We start from the raw sequence: 17,486 nt of genomic DNA on the forward strand, positions 1-17,486 counted from the left end.
AGGACGGAGTGATGGTACTCAGTGCAACACATCGCTATAAGAAGAAATATGTCACCACCTTGCTTTATAAGCCCATCTGATGAAGCATTCTTTTCTATATTTGGAGCTGTTGTTAACTGTACACCGAGTGTACAAAATGCTAGCCACACTTTTTTCAACAAAAAAAAATCTAGTGTATATTCCTTCCAGGTTTCACCAGTTAGATCCATTCTGACCAAAAGAAGCAGCCTTGAATAAGCACGAGGGAACAAATTAAGTTTGTAAAATGTTGACTTGATTCCCAGAAAAAAATTTGGACTGAGGGTTATAGTAATTGCTTTACAGTAATACACTAAAAGCCATACATACAAATAACAAATGATTCAGTTAGACAGCCACTTACTGAAAAACAGACAGAAAAGAGTTATTTTAAAGGAAGCCTGCTGTAAAAGGCAGTTTAAGTGATGATCCTGCTTTTCCCATGCAGTACATCACATCTGATTTTTGTGTCATATATCAGCGCAACTAACTAATAGCTGGATTGGATTGGTGGGTAAATGGGGTCACTGTGTTCACTTCAGTTCTGTGTTACTCTGTTTACTATAGGAATATTTAATACGTAACATAGACTATAGTAAAATGGCCTGCCTGCATTTGTATAGCGCTTTTCTAGTCCTTAAGGACCCCAAAGCGCTTTACACTACATTCAGTCATTCACACATTCACACAATTATATAGAACATCGTGGTTTTTGGGCACCTGTTTTGAAGCCTGATGTTGGGTACTTCAAGTATTATTTCTTTCTTTTCTTTTTTTTCTTTTTTTTAAACTGGCAAACGAGTGGTGGTTGTGACACTTAGTCATTACATACACAACAGTGCTCTTACAGTAACCTGCTTTTTCCCTAGTTTTACCCTGAATGCGACTGCAGTTTCCAAAGTGAACATAATTTAGTATTACATAAGATGACTGAAAGCATAAACTCATTAGTAAAGTGTTTACGGTGGTCATAAGTCAGTAGAAAAGTAGGGTTATTTTACTTCCATAAAATCTGATTTCTCTGGCCCTCTGACCACCACCAGTAGGCAACGGGTGAAGTGTCTTGCCCAAGGACACAATGACCGAGACTGTCCGAGCCGGGGCTCGAACCAGCAACCTTCCGATTACAAGGCGAGCTCCCAACTCTTGAGCCACGATCGCCCTTTTAATATACAATCTTTGGCCACCAACACCCACTATAGCTTCATTTTAATAGCAAGAACTAACAAAGCATGCAGGGAGCCAACAGTAAAGGGTAAGTGGAGGCATTTCATGATTCCTACACCAGTAGGTTTGCTTGGTTGGTTTGTTTGCAGTGCTCTGTGTATTAGTTTTGATTTGGCAAAGTCAGCTGATGACAGAAAAGTGCAGTTGACGGTGCTGTCTGTGCCAGCTTGTCTTTTGGCATTTTGTTTGTTAACGTCACATGCTGCAAAGCTTTTAGTGCATTTTAATAAAATGAAAAGTTGTGCTCTAATTAATTAAAAACAATTTCACAGTAAAGCAGCAAAGAGAAAAGCACAGCTTCTCTCACACTTTGCTAAAATGAAGGAAATGTGGTAAATTATTTTTCATTAATTTCTTAATGTTGTATTTATTAGTTTATTAAATATTGTTAAGTACCAAAATGACTACTAATTTATATATACTATATCCGGTTGTTCAGTGATGACGCGACGAATCCTACTTCCGGGTCTAAAGTAGTCTGCGTTTAATATGGCTTTTGTGTTGTTAACATGTTTAATGTTACGTATTTTCTTCTATTTGATCTCAAAAAGCTCCTAAAACAGTCAGTGATCACTGTTGACCTCCCTCGGCTTTTATTACCGCTAATCATTTATTTAAGCTCAGTTTTTAAAACCTTAGGATGTAACTACAGCCCAGCCCATGCAGCAGTATATGAATGACTAACCTCGTATTGTGGATGGATTATCTCAGTTGTTCTCCTGGCTGAAGTTTGGTCCTTTTACAGCATCCTGCCATGCGATTACATTTGTTCCTGACCACCGAGAACACTCACGTTAACTTTTATCGAGTGGAAAAAAAGTTAGCTTGTTTATATTATGCTAACATAGCTGTGTCGCTAGCTGTCACGTAGCACATCATTATATACCAGCTAGCCCAACTTCAGTAACCCTACAAACGTCACTGCTGTTTAGTTTTCTGTCTTCATTTATGCTGGAAGTGATAGCAGAGCTGTACGTTTTAATTTGTTTCCAAAACCCCGCAGTCAGGACATGCTATATTGTATTTAGATAGAAGCTAGCGAGCTAACTCCCTGCTAACTTCTAACTCCGCTAAATGTCATAAATTCCGTTTTCATGGATGCCTGGATGTTAAACTCAATTGTTACACCTGGTAGAGCAGAACGCCGATCATTTTATTAAAGATGAAAGACTTTAGACAGTTTTTCAACTCTCAGTAATGCCATAGTGATCGTTTGATATATGGAGCTGCAGTGGAGTTTAGACCCAGACACGGCTAGTGACGTCAGACTGAACAACCGGATAGTGCTAAGACAATTAAGGGAACACTTGAATGATTGTAACTATGATCTTTGCTGTGATTTTTGAATCCAGCCCCCAGAGGGTTAATGAGTTTGGTTTTTACTGATTGTTGTTAGGTTGTTTTGTTCTGAAAAAACTACACAATGTATGTCAGTAAAGATTGTTTTACTTGAATACTTAATTCGTCAAGATCTAATGTGTAATGTAATTTCCCCCTTTTTATTTGGTACATTTTGGTTTTTCAAAGGTTGTAAGGGAATGATTAAGGCAAGTGCATATACAGTGGCATTGAGTGATGCCCAAAGTGATGGCACCCATGTCTATATTGTGACTGAAAATACTGGCTCAGTAAATTCTTGTAACCTGCATGACAGTTATAGATTAACCTAAACATTATAAGAGGTTAGCAACTCTAAGATTATGCACACAATTTGTATTACCAGTTACAGTGCATCTCTTTAGTATGGTAATGTCACTCCATTCCCACTTAATCTGCCTCTATTTGTTCCAGTGACTGCCCTTTGCAGTGCTCAACTTTATCTTTTCTTAGCAGAATGTGGTAGAACATGAACACGTTTGTAATTAAAACAGACAAAAATGTAAGGACTCAAAATGATTACTAATGCTGAGAAAACCTCATTGAAAGACCTCAGATAAGTACGCGCTGCTTTTGTCTTTCTCGTGGCTGAGAAAACCACAGCGGCACAATCAAGAATGTAAATGTTGAGGTCAAAGAAAGACAAAATGCACTGTGGTAGCTTAACTGTTTTTGTGTTATGTTGTTGTTTATTTATTTAGCGATGATCATACTGAGCACATTAAATAAGTTTTGTCAACTATTCACCAATATATCTTTTTTTTTCCTACATTGTTTTGTTGTGAAAACTAGTCTTAGCTGTGGTTATGACCATTCCAGTCAAAAGTTAGACAAGAGTTAAAAAAAAAAAGAGAGCGAATAAGCCTTTAATTTAGGGCATGTACTCCAAATAAACTAATGTATGCATCTGTGTAGATTTATATCGGTGCCATCACACACATCCTTCCTTCTTTTACTGATGTACTTTATCAAGAGTGACACCAGGTAGTTGCTCCCTACTGGTTTAGCTGATGTGGCATAGATCATTGTGAGCACCAGTTTCCTTCAAATAATGTTTCAGATCCATTATTTTGTTGATTTTAAACAACTGCTCCTGAAATTTGTGGTTATAATGTGTGAGCTTTTCTGCTCTGTGTGTGTTGTGTTGATTTGATAGGGCGTCAAGGACTGAATTTTTTTTTTAAAGCTGTGTGAATTGAACCAACATCATTTTATTTTATAATTTTTGTGTCTGTGCATGATATCACCATAAAAATATGACTCTGATTATTTTGATTTTGACGAAGTCACATTTGTTCATGTTAATTTTGCTGTCAGGACTGACATAAAGGTGATTGTGGGATGTTACCATGCTAGACATATAAATCCATTTCACGTAGTCATTTTAATCATTGCAATTTGCAAACCTTTTAAGCACTTTTTTCATTCTAAGAAAGGTATTTATTAAAGAATATGTTTTTAAAATTTATATATTGCGTCATGTTTTAATTTATAACATGACTGCAGCCATTTTGATCATTAGAGCTGAACCTTCAGTAACTGACTGACCTTTGTGCAGTCATTATACAGTCATTATTTATAAAGTGCATATTGCATTCCAGTCATATTAGGGCCCCTGCAGAATTGGGAAAGTATTTTATTTGTCATTTTCAGAGGACACCTTAAAGTCATACACCTGCATGGAGAATGATACTGAAAGCTGTTTTATACCTGTGTAAAATATTGGCAAAAACCTGTGTTCCAACCATATGGTACATTTTTAAAGTTTTAACATGAAATATTATATTCATCAACAGCTACCCTTTAAATATATCCTAAAAATCCTATATGGCCCCTCTTCAAAAAATAAATACTGCTGTTATGAATTCTGAAACATGCTGTTTCCTGCTTTCTCCACTACAGATTGTTCTGTTAATGCACTTTGCATTGAAACTCAGTGGTCTGTACATCATTTGTTATCTACTGTATGTCATGTTTTATTTTTTTTGTTTTTTATTTTTTACTTTATAATTGTTATGTAATTATTTTTAAAAAGTGTCTAATAAATAAGTATTTTACATTGGCTAGCTGTGACATTATCTTTCATACTATATGGGTAATAACTAGGGCTGGATATCGTCACTGATTTCTAGAATCTTTTCGATTCAGATTCACAAGGTCCCGAATCGATTCGATCCATGATTCGATCGATTCGATTTGAATCGGGGAAATTTTTGACTCAGACAGTCAGAAATATTATAATTCTGATCACTTATCAGTACATATCTATATTTTTGTATCTATTAAAAGAAAGCTGACACTTGCGAGGCTTTATCAAAGGTGTAAGCATCACAGCAGATTCCTTTGTGTCGAAGTAACTGAGGGTAAAACACAGAAAAACATGAAGGAGGTTTTCCTGGTCTGGGTTTTTATAGTAGATGACCTTAAAAATATTGTGGCGAGCTCAGACAAGGAGGAGACAGAGGTAACGTCTAGTCTTGCTTCCTGCAGTGTTAGCCATCGAGCACAGCCGTTTATTATCATTTAACAGATGAACACACAACGCTAACACAACTGCTCGGCGCAGCTCTAGCGTAACAACCAAAAAAGGCGCTCTCTCCATCCAGAAACACACAGTTGCAGAGAGAAAGCATCACCTGTAACCATGGCAACATAACGCTGCCGCCTGGAACAACAGAACATAGCTGTCAAAACAAAACCCCAAACAGCCCTGACCCGCTACAATAACAAAGTGAAGCAGAGCAAAGTTACAGAGGTTTGATTAGAGACACACGTAAGCATTTTGCATAAAAAGTTTAAATTTGTTCAGTATTGAACAGCAGAAATGAGGCTTTCTTGTTGGAAGTAAGTAAAAAAACAAAAAAAAAAACAGCGGCCGACACCGTAGACTGATGGGTAAGAAGTAGGGGTGGGTTTTGATTATCGATTTAGAGAGAGCTCTACATGAAGTGTGATTTTATCGTGGTGGAAGCAAAACAGCAAAAGTAAGAGGAAATACGTGACAATGTTTATGTAAAGCGAAACGTGCAGCGTAATTTGGATGGTCTTTGGCTGCTGGTTCAGTCAATATTGTTTGGAGAGAGAGAAAACCTGCAGCTTCAGAATCTAGCGCAAAAAAGACGAAAACACAAAGCACCTGCCGACGCTTCAAAAGCTGTCGGCTTTCAGCCCTGACGGCGTTTCCGTGTCCGTGCCGTCAGGTGAGAAAGGCGACATCTCACTGATTCGGATGCGTTGGGTCCGCGTTTTGTGTTTACGTCTTTGTGCAGAATCTGTGTTCCTGCTCTCATTTACTGTTTTATACGGTGGCCCTGAGAGGCCAAATCGACTGCAACTTCAGAAAACACCAGCAATAAGAAAAACGCTGCAAACGACACAAAACACAACGGAAATAAGGAAAACGACAATGGAAATAGGAAAAAATACAACGGATATAGCAAAAAAGAACAACAAATAGGAAAAAACACAACAGAAGTGTTTCTGGGGAGACAAAAACCCGATGGACCAGTTTCAGGAACCCAAAACATGGTAGGCGTGTTTTATCATGATTCGTATAATACTGATGATGGCTTTTAGGCTAATAGTTAGGGCTAACACACTTACCCCTCACAAAACCGATAGATCCTCCACTTCTTTTAAGTGTCTCCCAGAGCTCCGGGGGATGACGTCACACAGGTCCTCCCCCATTTCGGAAGCAATTGGCTGACTGCCACGGTGAAGGAGGCTAACCATGGTCAATAACTGTTGCGCTCCATGTTGTACAAATAGATGAAGAAAAAAGAAAGGTCCGTCGTTTTAGCGCATTCCCAAAGATGCGGAAAGGCGAGCTAAATTGATTAGCGCTATTAAAAGAGCCAGGAGTAAGCAAAACAAGACTGAAAGATGGGACTCCGCTTGTGCAGCAATCATTTCATATCGGGTAAGTTACCAAATACAAGCTTTCTAACATAAGAATTTTCATTTTTTACTAGACTATCATTGTGGTTTCTGATGAGTGCAAAACCACATAGTTGCATGCATCGTGGCCTTTCTGTCGTGCTTTCTAAGTTAGCAAGCTCTAAAGTAGAAATACTGAAATGTTTATGTTTATTTTTTAGGCAGAAAGAGCGATAATCCATTGAGTCCGGACTTTATTCCAGCTTTTTTCAACTACGTTCTATCTCCAGAGAAGAGGAGAAGAAAAATAAGACTGGATGTGTTCAACAGAAGACAGAAAGCAAAGCTACAATGGATAGAGCAAACAGAGATTGACAGACCACATGACTTTCGCGCATTGCATTGTGGGCATGAGTGGCAGCAAAATCAAAACACTGCATCAAGCGCTAGCATTTCCAGCACCGGTAATCATTAATTCTGCAGTTTTAATCCCTACTTGCATTTTATTTGCCCCAAAAACAGTTTTGTACAAAATGACGGAGAACACGGCAGGTCTGTACAAAGACAGACTAGACAAAAAGAAAAAAAAAAAGTACGAGGAAAAAAATCAAAGGAGTGAAACGGTTAGACCTATACTAGCATACAGAGTGGACTAAGGACGTTAGCGTGCTGAACAACTTTCATCACGGACATATTTATTATTATTATATGGTCCTAAGTGTGAGTGCATACACTCACAAGATGTTTATTATCTTCAGCTCCCTGCAACAAGCCCAGGTCCAGTTTACTTTGGTGATTTGGACTATTCCATTTCACAGCTGTTGTTAAATTTTTTTTCTTTATCTCCTGTACAGGCCAACGCAATCTATTTGTCATTTCAGGTTGTAGTATTACACAATATTTTCAGCTGTAATAGAAATAAGTGTTTCGTAATTCATTCAATTTATTGTCTTTATTTATAACTGGCATTACTGTTTCATTCTATTATAGAATCTCACAAGAAAGAGGCAAAATTGTATTTCATTATGCTTTATTAGCTGCTTTGGTGAATCTGTGGTGCCCTTCCAGTGATGTAAATGAAAATGATGTAACTGATGTGCTCAACCAACAAATACACATTATAGCTCTCACTTTGTTTCCTTATTGTGACTTGACTTTTGAAGGGAAAGCTTTCTTACTTACAGATATCAGAATAAGAGAATAGCAGACGTCACCTGGGCTCACTATTTTTTGTTCTTCACATCCATCTAAATGATTTCTACTAACCACGTTTCATATTCTTGATTAACAGATACAGATCAGAACCAAAATCAGAAAAAAGTTTTATTGCCTGTGTCAGTGAACAAAAATCTACAAACTAGCCACTTGCTTCAGTGGTAAGGTGCAATATAAAACGCTGAATTATATAAATAACAAAAATAGCATTAATTTAGAATTTTAATTTAGGGTTTGATGATCTTCCCCTCTTGTGTGCGACATTGGGAGAGGTTGTGATACAGTTGGTCTTGCTCAGCAGCAGTCAGAGGTAGGAGAGGTGGGAAAGCTCAGAGGCCAGGATGATCTTTTGCAGATTTCTCTTTTTTATTTTGTTTAGAGTTGTTAAAAATTATGTAATTGCATTGCTGATACTCCACTTTCTTTAAAGACTCCTCACTTAGGATGACCCACTTGCACTTCTTAGATGTAACAGCTATCTCTTCTTTTTTTTCCACTGGTATGCTGCCATGTGCTGAACAACACAGCTGACACATGTGAGCAGCTCTCACCAAGGCCAGCTGTGCAGTTACAGTGTGCTCCCAAGACAACCCCGTCTTTTCTCACTACTACCCATGGCTTCAACTGTGGGTCATTTAGCCTTTGGGAATGTTGAACCTATAAATACAATTACAAATGTTAAAAATCTTGGTTAAGTACACCAAAAACACAAAATGGCTACTGACAACCAGAGGCGTTTGAGCAAAGCTAATGTAAACAAAGGACAACGCTAACAATGCTAACGTTACACTGCCTGGGATAATATGACACTTACCTTTCCAGTGATGATGAAGAATTTTTTTTGCTTGAAGATTCCACAGCCGAATGTTTGTCACAAAGCCAGATTGGGTCCATTTGTAACCCTCCAGGCTTTTGTAGGCTTTTAAAGAGTCCCCCGAGTAGTGCGATGGGAAGTTTATAAGGTATGTATGTCCGGATGGCATAGATCTGGGATGCTGAAATACTTTTGAAAAGCATGCCAGGAGCATTATACGGGTCGGTAATATTTAACCTATTTATTTTTTTTGATATACAACTTGATGTCATGTGAATTAAAGTGGGATGAATACTCCGATGGCTGAAAAGTTTCTGCAGTGCCGCTTACAGTGGCGCTGTTCATGTTGCTGCCAAAATGGTCACAGAGGGAGTACCGGCAATGTAGCATCATGATGCTAACGGAGTCGTGGCTAACATCGCTAACTCCGGACACAAGCGTGACACTACCGGGATTCCAGCTGCTGCGAGCGGACAGGACCAGAGACAGCGGTAAGAGGAAAGGAGGGGGACTGGCAGTTTTTGTGAACGACAGATGGTGTAACCCTGGGCACATCACTGTAAAAGAGCAACTCTGCAGCAGAGACATTGAGCTGTTAGCCGTTAGCATGCGTCCGTACTACCTGCCCCGGGAGTTCTCGCATGTTATCGCGATAACAGCGTATGTCCCCCCCTCGGCCAACGCGGATGCAGCCTGTGACTCTCTCCACTCTGTGGTCAGCAGACTGCAAACACAATCACCGAGAGCCCTTCTCATAATATCAGGGGACTTCAATCATGCCTCACTGGACTCCACACTGCCCACCTTCACCCAGTATGTGACCTGCCCAACCAGAGTCAATAAAACACTGGACTTACTGTATGCCAATGCAGAAGAGGCATACAGTTCATCACCTCTCCCTCCCCTGGGCAGATCTGATCACAACCTGGTGCACCTTGTCCCTGTGTATGAGCCCTTAGTGCGCAGGGAGCCACCAGCCACCCGCACAGTACAGAGATGGTCAGAGGAGAGCGAGGAGGCTCTTAAGGATTGTTTTGAGTCGACTGTGTGGGAGGTGATTTGTGATGACCACGGAGAGGACATCGACAGCCTTACTACATGCATTACTGACTATATAAACTTCTGTGTGGATAACACTGTACCTACCAGGACTGTACGGTGTTTCTCCAACAACAAACCTTGGATTACCCCAGAAATTAAAACCGTCCTCAAGCAGAAGAGGAGGGCCTTCAAATCCAGAGACAAAGAGGAGTTGAAAAGGGTGCAGAGAGAGCTGAGGGGACTGATAAGGAATGGGAAGGAGAGCTACAGGCAGAAGATGGAGAACCAGCTTCAACAGGGCAGGGATAGCTCAGTAGGTAGAGTGGAGGCCCCATGATCGGAAGGTCGGGGGTTCGATTCCCCTGAACAGCTACCCTGAGGTACCCCTGAGCAAGGTACCGTCCCTACACACTGCTCCCCGGGCGCCCAGTGGCTGCCCACTGCTTCACTGAGTGAATGGGTTAAATGCAGAGAGGGATTTTCCCCACGGGGACCAATAAAGTACACCTTCTTCCTTCTTCTTCAACAAAACAACGTTGGTGAAGTCTGGAGAGGCCTCAGAACCATCTCGGGCCACAAACATCAGAACTCTCTGTGAGGTGGGCAAATGAACTGAATCATTTCTTCAACAGATTTGATTCAGCCATGAGGCAGTCTGCAACATCGGCTGCAGACTCACCCACCCCCACTGCTGCTGTTCCACCTCAGACACTTCACACCTCCTCTATTCACCCTGCTCACTCCCCCCCACCCCCAACTGCAGCATCCAATACACACTCAACACAAGGCTCCAGCCTGTCTCTCTCAACCACCCAGGTTAGGAGGGAACTGAGGAGGATTAATGGCAAGAAGGCAGCGGGTCCAGATGGCATCAGCTCGAGGGTCGTCAGGTCCTGCGCGGACCAACTGTGTGGGGTGATGGAGCACCTCTTCAACCTGAGCCTGAGGTTGGGAAGAGTCCCACAGCTCTGGAAAACCTCCTGTGTTGTACCAGTGCCAAAGACTTCACGCCCCAAGGACCTCAACAGCTACAGGCCGGTGGCTCTGACATCCCACCTGATGAAGACCCTGGAGCGGTTGGTCCTGGCTCAGCTTCGGCGCCTAATAAGCTCATCACTGGACCCACTTCAGTTTGCCTACCAGCCTGGCATTGGAGCGGATGATGCCGTCATTCACCTCCTACATCGTTCCCTCGCTCACCTGGAGACCGCTGGAAGCACTGTGAGAATCATGTTCTTTGATTTCTCCAGTGCCTTCAACACTATTCTTCCCTCGGTTCTAAAGGACAAGCTGGTGAACTCTGGAGTGGACCATCACCTCACTACCTGGATCCTGGACTACCTCACCGACCGACCACAGTATGTGAGGACTCAGGGCTGTGTGTCGGACAGGGTCGTCTGCAGTACGGGGGCCCCACAGGGAACGGTTCTGGCTCCGTTCCTCTTCACCATCTACACTGCAGACTTCTCCCACAATTCCACCCAGTGCTTCCTGCAGAAGTTCTCTGATGACTCTGCAATAGTCGGCCTCATCACTGATGGGGACGACAAGGAGTACAGAGGTCTGACCCAAGACTTTGTGGACTGGTGCCAGCTGAACTACCTCCAGATCAACGCCAGTAAAACCAAGGAACTGGTGGTAGACTTCCGCAGGCACAAGCATTCTCCACTGCAACCACTGAACATCCAAGGTATGGACATTGAGGCTGTGGACAGCTACAGGTACCTTGGTGTTCATCTGAACAATAGACTGGACTGGACTCATAACTCAGACGCCCTCTACAGGAAAGGGCAGAGCAGGCTGTACCTGCTGCGGAGACTCAGGTCGTTTGGAGTGGAGGGCCCACTCCTGAAGACCTTCTATGACTCTGTTGTGGCTTCTGCTATCTTTTATGGCGTGGTCTGCTCCCCACTGCTGTCAGACTCCATAATAAAGACTTTAACTGATCAAGCACACACATCCATACATATGCAATAATACTAAGTGCAATAATCCTTTCTGTCATCGTTGTATTTTTACTCAGTTGTATATAGTATTTGTATTTGTATTCTATTTTTATCTTATTGTATATTTATTTTATTTTATTCTACTGTATATAGTATTTTATTCTATTCTGTACAGTTGTGTACTGTATTTATTCTTATTGTATTCTAATTTTTGCCTCATAACTTTTGCACTGTCCACTCCTGCTGTGACAAAACAAATTTCCCACGTGTGGGACTAATAAAGGTTATCTTATCTTATCTTATCTTATCTTAAAATGGTCACCTGACAGCTGGTAGTCACGTGGGGTCCGGAGCTTATTTTGCTTCCTGCAACTGGTCTGTCGGATCTTTTTTCCTATATCCGTTGTGTTTTTTCCTATTTCTGTTGTTGTTTTTCTTATTTCCGTTGTGTTTTGTGTGCTTTTGCAGCGTTTTTCTTATTGCTGGTGTTTTCTGAAGTTGCAGTCCATTTGGCCTCTCAGGGCCACCATAGTTTTAGCTGTTTTGTGGTTGTAGAGATTTTGTGAGGTTTAACCTGAGATTCTGGCGTTTCGGGCAAAATAAATGTATATTTAAAAATCGATTCTGGATTTTAATGAATCGATATCACGTTATCCAAGCCAGAATCTATTTTACTCAATACATTGATAATCAAAACCCACCCCTAGTACCGGTAATACCTATCTGAAAGATGGGTGGAAACAAGCTTTGCTGATTATGAAATTATGCATTTTCTAAACTGCAATCTTGTGTGCATCAAATGAACCTTGGTTATACAGTACTGTGCAAGTCTTGAGGCTTTATAGTTTTCTTAGAAAAAGGGAAATAGGTGGAATAGATTATTAAAATCTGCAAACACAAATGCAAATATAATAGATATAGCAAAAGCAGAGTTTGTACTGTTCTAGCAAGCTTGAAAGTCAGTCTTTGATCTGACCACTTTTATTCTTCAATACACCGCCTGAACTCTCTTCGGGAAACTTTCTCTTAATTACCTTTTGTTTTGTTTTCTGTCAAGATGAACCCACACTGCTCGAAGAATTTTCCTGAAGGAAAATGCAGCGTTTTCAAGACGCTCTGGAAAATGCATACATTCGAAGACTGTGCTTATGCGTCACAGTGTGGACAGCGAAAACAGAGACTTTTGAAAACAATGACGCATGTTAGTCATGATGCAGTCATGTGACCAATTTAACAAAGATAGCAGAGGGCATTATACAGCAGTTGTTTTGTTTGCTCTCAATTTTGACAGCCCTATTAAAGATCAATATCAGTTTGTACATGCTTCAGATAGCTTTTCTTCAAATTCTTTAATTCTCACTCACTTTTGCAACTTTGTACTTTTGTGTTACTCGCAGCAACAACTCCACCTCATTGTTAGCCCATTTAAAAAACTTGGTGCATTTACCAGAAAGTAAATAAACGGCAGACAGAAATGAGGCAGGCCGAATCTTCTTGCGTTTCACTCATGCGCAGTACTGGAACGTAAGCGTTTTCGGCCGTTTCAATGTGGATGCACAACTCTGCGAAAATGACTGAAAACGCTAGTGTGGACGCAGAGCGTTTTCAGACAAAAATGCCGTTTTCACATCTATCAGGGCTAGTGTGGACGTAGCCTTAAGGGATGATTTTGACTGAGTCATAGGTCAGTGTTAAGTAGCTTAACAACCAATAAAAACATTCCTCTCAAAATGATCAGGTACAAGGACTAGACTGAAAATGAGTGACAATGCAACCATTCTCCAAAGAAAATCTTGGAAAGACCTTCAGAAAGTCAAGAGAGTGCTCAAGACCACTTTAAAAAATCTCCTTGGAAAAAAATATGAAAATTTGGGGCATGGCTCAAGACTTTTTTCACAGTACTGTATTTCATTTCCTTCTTTGGTAATAGTAATATGAACAATTAACTGGCTCATAGAGTCATAGTTATGTACATCAATGTACTTCTTTCGTTAAAAATGTCCCTTTAATTTGGCATACCCAAGCCTTTTGACCCATGAGCCCTGCAAACGTTTATCTGCGTGAAAAAAGCTCAAAAAGCTTATTTTCAATAACAAAAAATCATATTTTGGAAAACATTTATCCTGCACAAATAGTACAACATACCAATCCAGGGGTAAATATACCAGATGTTATCAATTATCAGTACTTGTAGAAGAATGTTATGGTAAAAGTATGACAACCTACATACAACCCACAAGTATTTGCTGATATTATAGTGCCTGAGCATTATAACAGACTGGGTCGTTTCTGCTGACTAATATTTTAAACAATCAATGGACTTGAACAAAGATCCAGTAATTACCCAGTAAACAAAACCAAACGTTTCACTAATATTCTAATCCTAACTCAGATATTTACAAAAAAACAAAAACATGATTACTTAACAGAAGCAACCATTAACACATCTACAGAAATCTGAACACAAGGTCCCCGAGTGTGAGAACGATTATCCTTTTTTGCATATGTTGGTTCTTTGTTCTAAGAGTCTACGTGACCCTGTGTAGTATGAACAGCTGACAGACAAGGTTCCATACCTGATATATAAACAGGCCTGAACATAAGTGGGAGCTACTCTGGGATTAAACTTCAAGATGAATGCCCTCCAGACTGCATTTTTCTTTGCTCTAGGCCTCTGTATTGGTGAGTACAGCATGTCTGTTGCTGTTAAACTATACATATCATAAATAGAAACACATCCCATTAGGGTATAAATCATAGTTCTATCCTGTGCTTGTGCTTCAGCCCAGTCCTTAGACTACAAGGCACTCAACCAGTTCAGAAATATGATCCTGTGTGTAATGCCTGATAGCTGGCCTGCTCTTGGCTATGCTGATTATGGCTGTTATTGTGGAATGGGGGGGCTCTGGCACACCTGTGGATGATCTGGATAGGTAATGGGTTAGCCATTCTACTTAACACATACCCCAAAAGAGTTTTTTTTTCTCAGTAATCACCATTATTCATGTTTTGACTTGTACAGTGGGGCAAAAAAGTATTTAGTCAGCCACCGATTTTGCAAGTTCCCCACTTAAAATGATGACAGAGGTCAGTAATTTGCACCAGAGGTACACTTCAACTGTGAGAGACAGAATGTGAAAAAAAAATCCATGAATTCACATGGTAGGATTTGTAAAGAATTTATTCGTAAATTAGGGTGGAAAATAAGTATTTGGTCACCTCAAACAAGGAAAATCTCTGGCTCTCACAGACCTGTAACGTCGTCTGTAAAAAGCTTTTCTGTCCCCCACTCGTTACCTGTATGAATGGCACCTGTTTGAACTCATCATCTGTATAAAAGACACCTGTCCACAGCCTCAAACAGTCAGACTCCAAACTCCGCCATGGCCAAGACCAAAGAGCTTTCGAAGGACACCAGGAAAAGTATTGTAGACCTGCACCAGACTGGGAAGAGTGAATCTACAATAGGCAAGCAGCTTGGTGTGAAAAAATCAACTGTGGGAGCAATCATCAGAAAATGGAAGACATACAAGACCACTGATAATCTCCCTCGATCTGGGGCTCCACGCAAGATCTCATCCCGTGGGGTCAAAATGATCATGAGAACGGTGAGCAAAGATCCCAGAACCACACGGGGGGACCTGGTGAATGACCTGCAGAGAGCTGGGACCAAAGTAACAAAGGTCACCATCAGTAACACACTACAACGGCAGGGAATCAAATCCCGCAGTGCCAGACGTGTTCCGCTGCTGAAGCCAGTGCATGTCCAGGCCCGTCTGAAGTTTGCCAGAGAGCACATGGATGATACAGCAGAGGATTGGGAGAATGTCATGTGGTCAGATGGAACCAAAGTAGAACTTTTTGGTATAAACTCAACTCGTCGTGTTTGGAGGAAGAAGAATACTGAGTTGCATCCCAAGAACACCATACCTACTGTGAAGCATGGGGGTGGAAACATCATGCTATGGGGCTGTTTTTCTGCCAAGGGGACAGGACGACTGATCCGTGTTAAGGACAGAATGAATGGGGCCATGTATCGTGAGATTTTGAGCCAAAACCTCCTTCCATCAGTGAGAACTTTGAAGATGAAACGAGGCTGGGTCTTCCAACATGACAATGATCCAAAACACACCGCCCGGGCAACAAAGGAGTGGCTCCGTAAGAAGCATTTGAAAGTCCTGGAGTGGCCTAGCCAGTCTCCAGACCTCAACCCCATAGAAAATCTGTGGCGGGAGTTGAAAGTCCGTGTTGCTCGGCGACAGCCCCAAAACATCACTGCTCTCGAGAAGATCTGCATGGAGGAATGGGCCAAAATACCAGCTACTGTGTGTGCAAACCTGGTAAAGACCTATAGTAAACGTTTGACCTCTGTTATTGCCAACAAAGGTTATGTTACAAAGTATTGAGTTGTATTTTTGTTATTGACCAAATACTTATTTTCCACCCTAATTTACGAATAAATTCTTTACAAATCCTACCATGTGGATTCATGGATTTTTTTTTTCACATTCTGTCTCTCACAGTTGAAGTGTACCTCTGGTGCAAATTACTGACCTCTGTCATCATTTTAAGTGGGGGAACTTGCACAATCGGTGGCTGACTAAATACTTTTTTGCCCCACTGTAGGTGCTGCCAGGTGCATGACCAGTGTTACACTGATGCTATGCAGCACCCTGAATGCTGGCCCATCCTGGACAATCCTTACACTGAGTTCTATGACTATAATTGTGATGACCAAAATAAAAAGATCACCTGTGGCAGTGAGTATTCAAAAAAGCCGATTGGCATTTAACTTTATAGTAGCACTTGTTGGCCTTCTGGTTATTGCAAAGTGAATTTTGAGCTCTTTATTTTCTCTTCTTCAGACAATAACAATGAATGTGAGATGTTCATCTGTGAGTGTGACAGAAAGGCTGCTGAATGTTTTGCAAGGTCTTCTTGGAATCCTGAGCATGAGCACCTTCCCAGTGACCAGTGTCAATAAAACCTCTCCAAACAACTATATTGAACCAAGAATTCAATCTTTCAGATATGTTTATCCTTTTAAAAGTGATGTAACGCTCTTTCAGTGTAGAAATATTGTGATGGTTAACATGGGTAATGTGATTTTGTATGGAGCAACCTATAACCATCCATAGCTTCCTACATTCACTAAATTGCTTATCTTGGATTGTAGTTGTGATCCTGCATTGTTTCCTCTGTTATATGACATTTGCCAAAGTACAATCTTTAAAGATTATTGCCAGTAGAGGGCACTCTGCTCTACTTGTTTCCTTTTGTGGCCAACAAGAAAACATTGAAAGGATATTATTGACATGGATTAATTTGATGTTTGGTCTGTGTTGGCTGGATTCAGTATAATATCTGTAACAGTCTCATTTTGTAACACCAAACTTAAACTAATAAAAACTGAACAGTGAAGTGAAGTAGATCTCAAAAACCAACACCTCTCAACAAATATAAAGATCATTTGGAGAATGGTTGATGTCAATTGTTTCACATAAAAATTCATTGACATCTATCATTCTTGAAAGGCTTACAAAACCATTTCTAAGGCTTTGAGACTCCAGTGAACCACGATGAGAGGTTCTAATAGAAAAATTGGTTTAATGACCTGTAACATGTAAGTCAGCCAAATTTGCATTAAAACAAATCACACAAATTGGCAAAGGAAGCTTTTTCATAGCACTGCTTTCACAGCGTTTTTATTTATTTAAAAATAACATACTTTGCATCAAGCACTATAATGTAGCATTTGCAACATATACAAATACACATGATATACAAAATATACAAATAATTCTACTAAGACTTGCATCTAGTCGTTTTGTGTACTATTATGTCTGTGAAGGTTCTCTGGATGACTATCCAGGTCATCGTAGTCAAAGGAGCTTGCAAAGAAAAGCGTCTGGACTTCTTTAAGTTGTTTAAAGACGTTTCACCTCTCATCCGAGAAGCTTCTTCAGTTTTAA

The 17,486-nt window shown here is 40.6% G+C and overlaps 2 protein-coding genes across 3 annotated transcripts in view; both read left to right on the top strand.

Moving 5' to 3' along the window:
* The window catches only part of prkab1a (protein kinase, AMP-activated, beta 1 non-catalytic subunit, a), a 14,235-nt gene extending 9,551 nt beyond the window's left edge, over positions 1–4,684 (top strand). For both annotated transcript variants that reach the window (XM_082538895.1, XM_082538896.1), the window contains exon 8: positions 3–4,684. In XM_082538895.1, the coding sequence (XP_082395021.1) occupies positions 3–80 (78 nt within the window). In that variant the 3' untranslated portion in view covers positions 81–4,684. The remainder of the gene's footprint in view (positions 1–2) is intronic.
* A 9,655-nt stretch (positions 4,685–14,339) lies between these two features.
* Positions 14,340–16,498, top strand: LOC309711741 (phospholipase A2-like; the record flags this gene model as incomplete). Its single annotated transcript, XM_082542201.1, is given in 4 exon segments — positions 14,340–14,411; positions 14,413–14,447; positions 16,141–16,274; positions 16,380–16,498. Coding segments are annotated over 4 exon segments (360 nt in total).
* Between the last annotated feature and the right edge of the window lie 988 nt (positions 16,499–17,486).

The sequence above is a fragment of the Aulonocara stuartgranti genome (genome assembly GCF_965226115.1).
Source record: "Aulonocara stuartgranti genome assembly, chromosome: 7".
Classification (NCBI taxonomy): Eukaryota; Metazoa; Chordata; class Actinopteri; order Cichliformes; family Cichlidae; genus Aulonocara; species Aulonocara stuartgranti.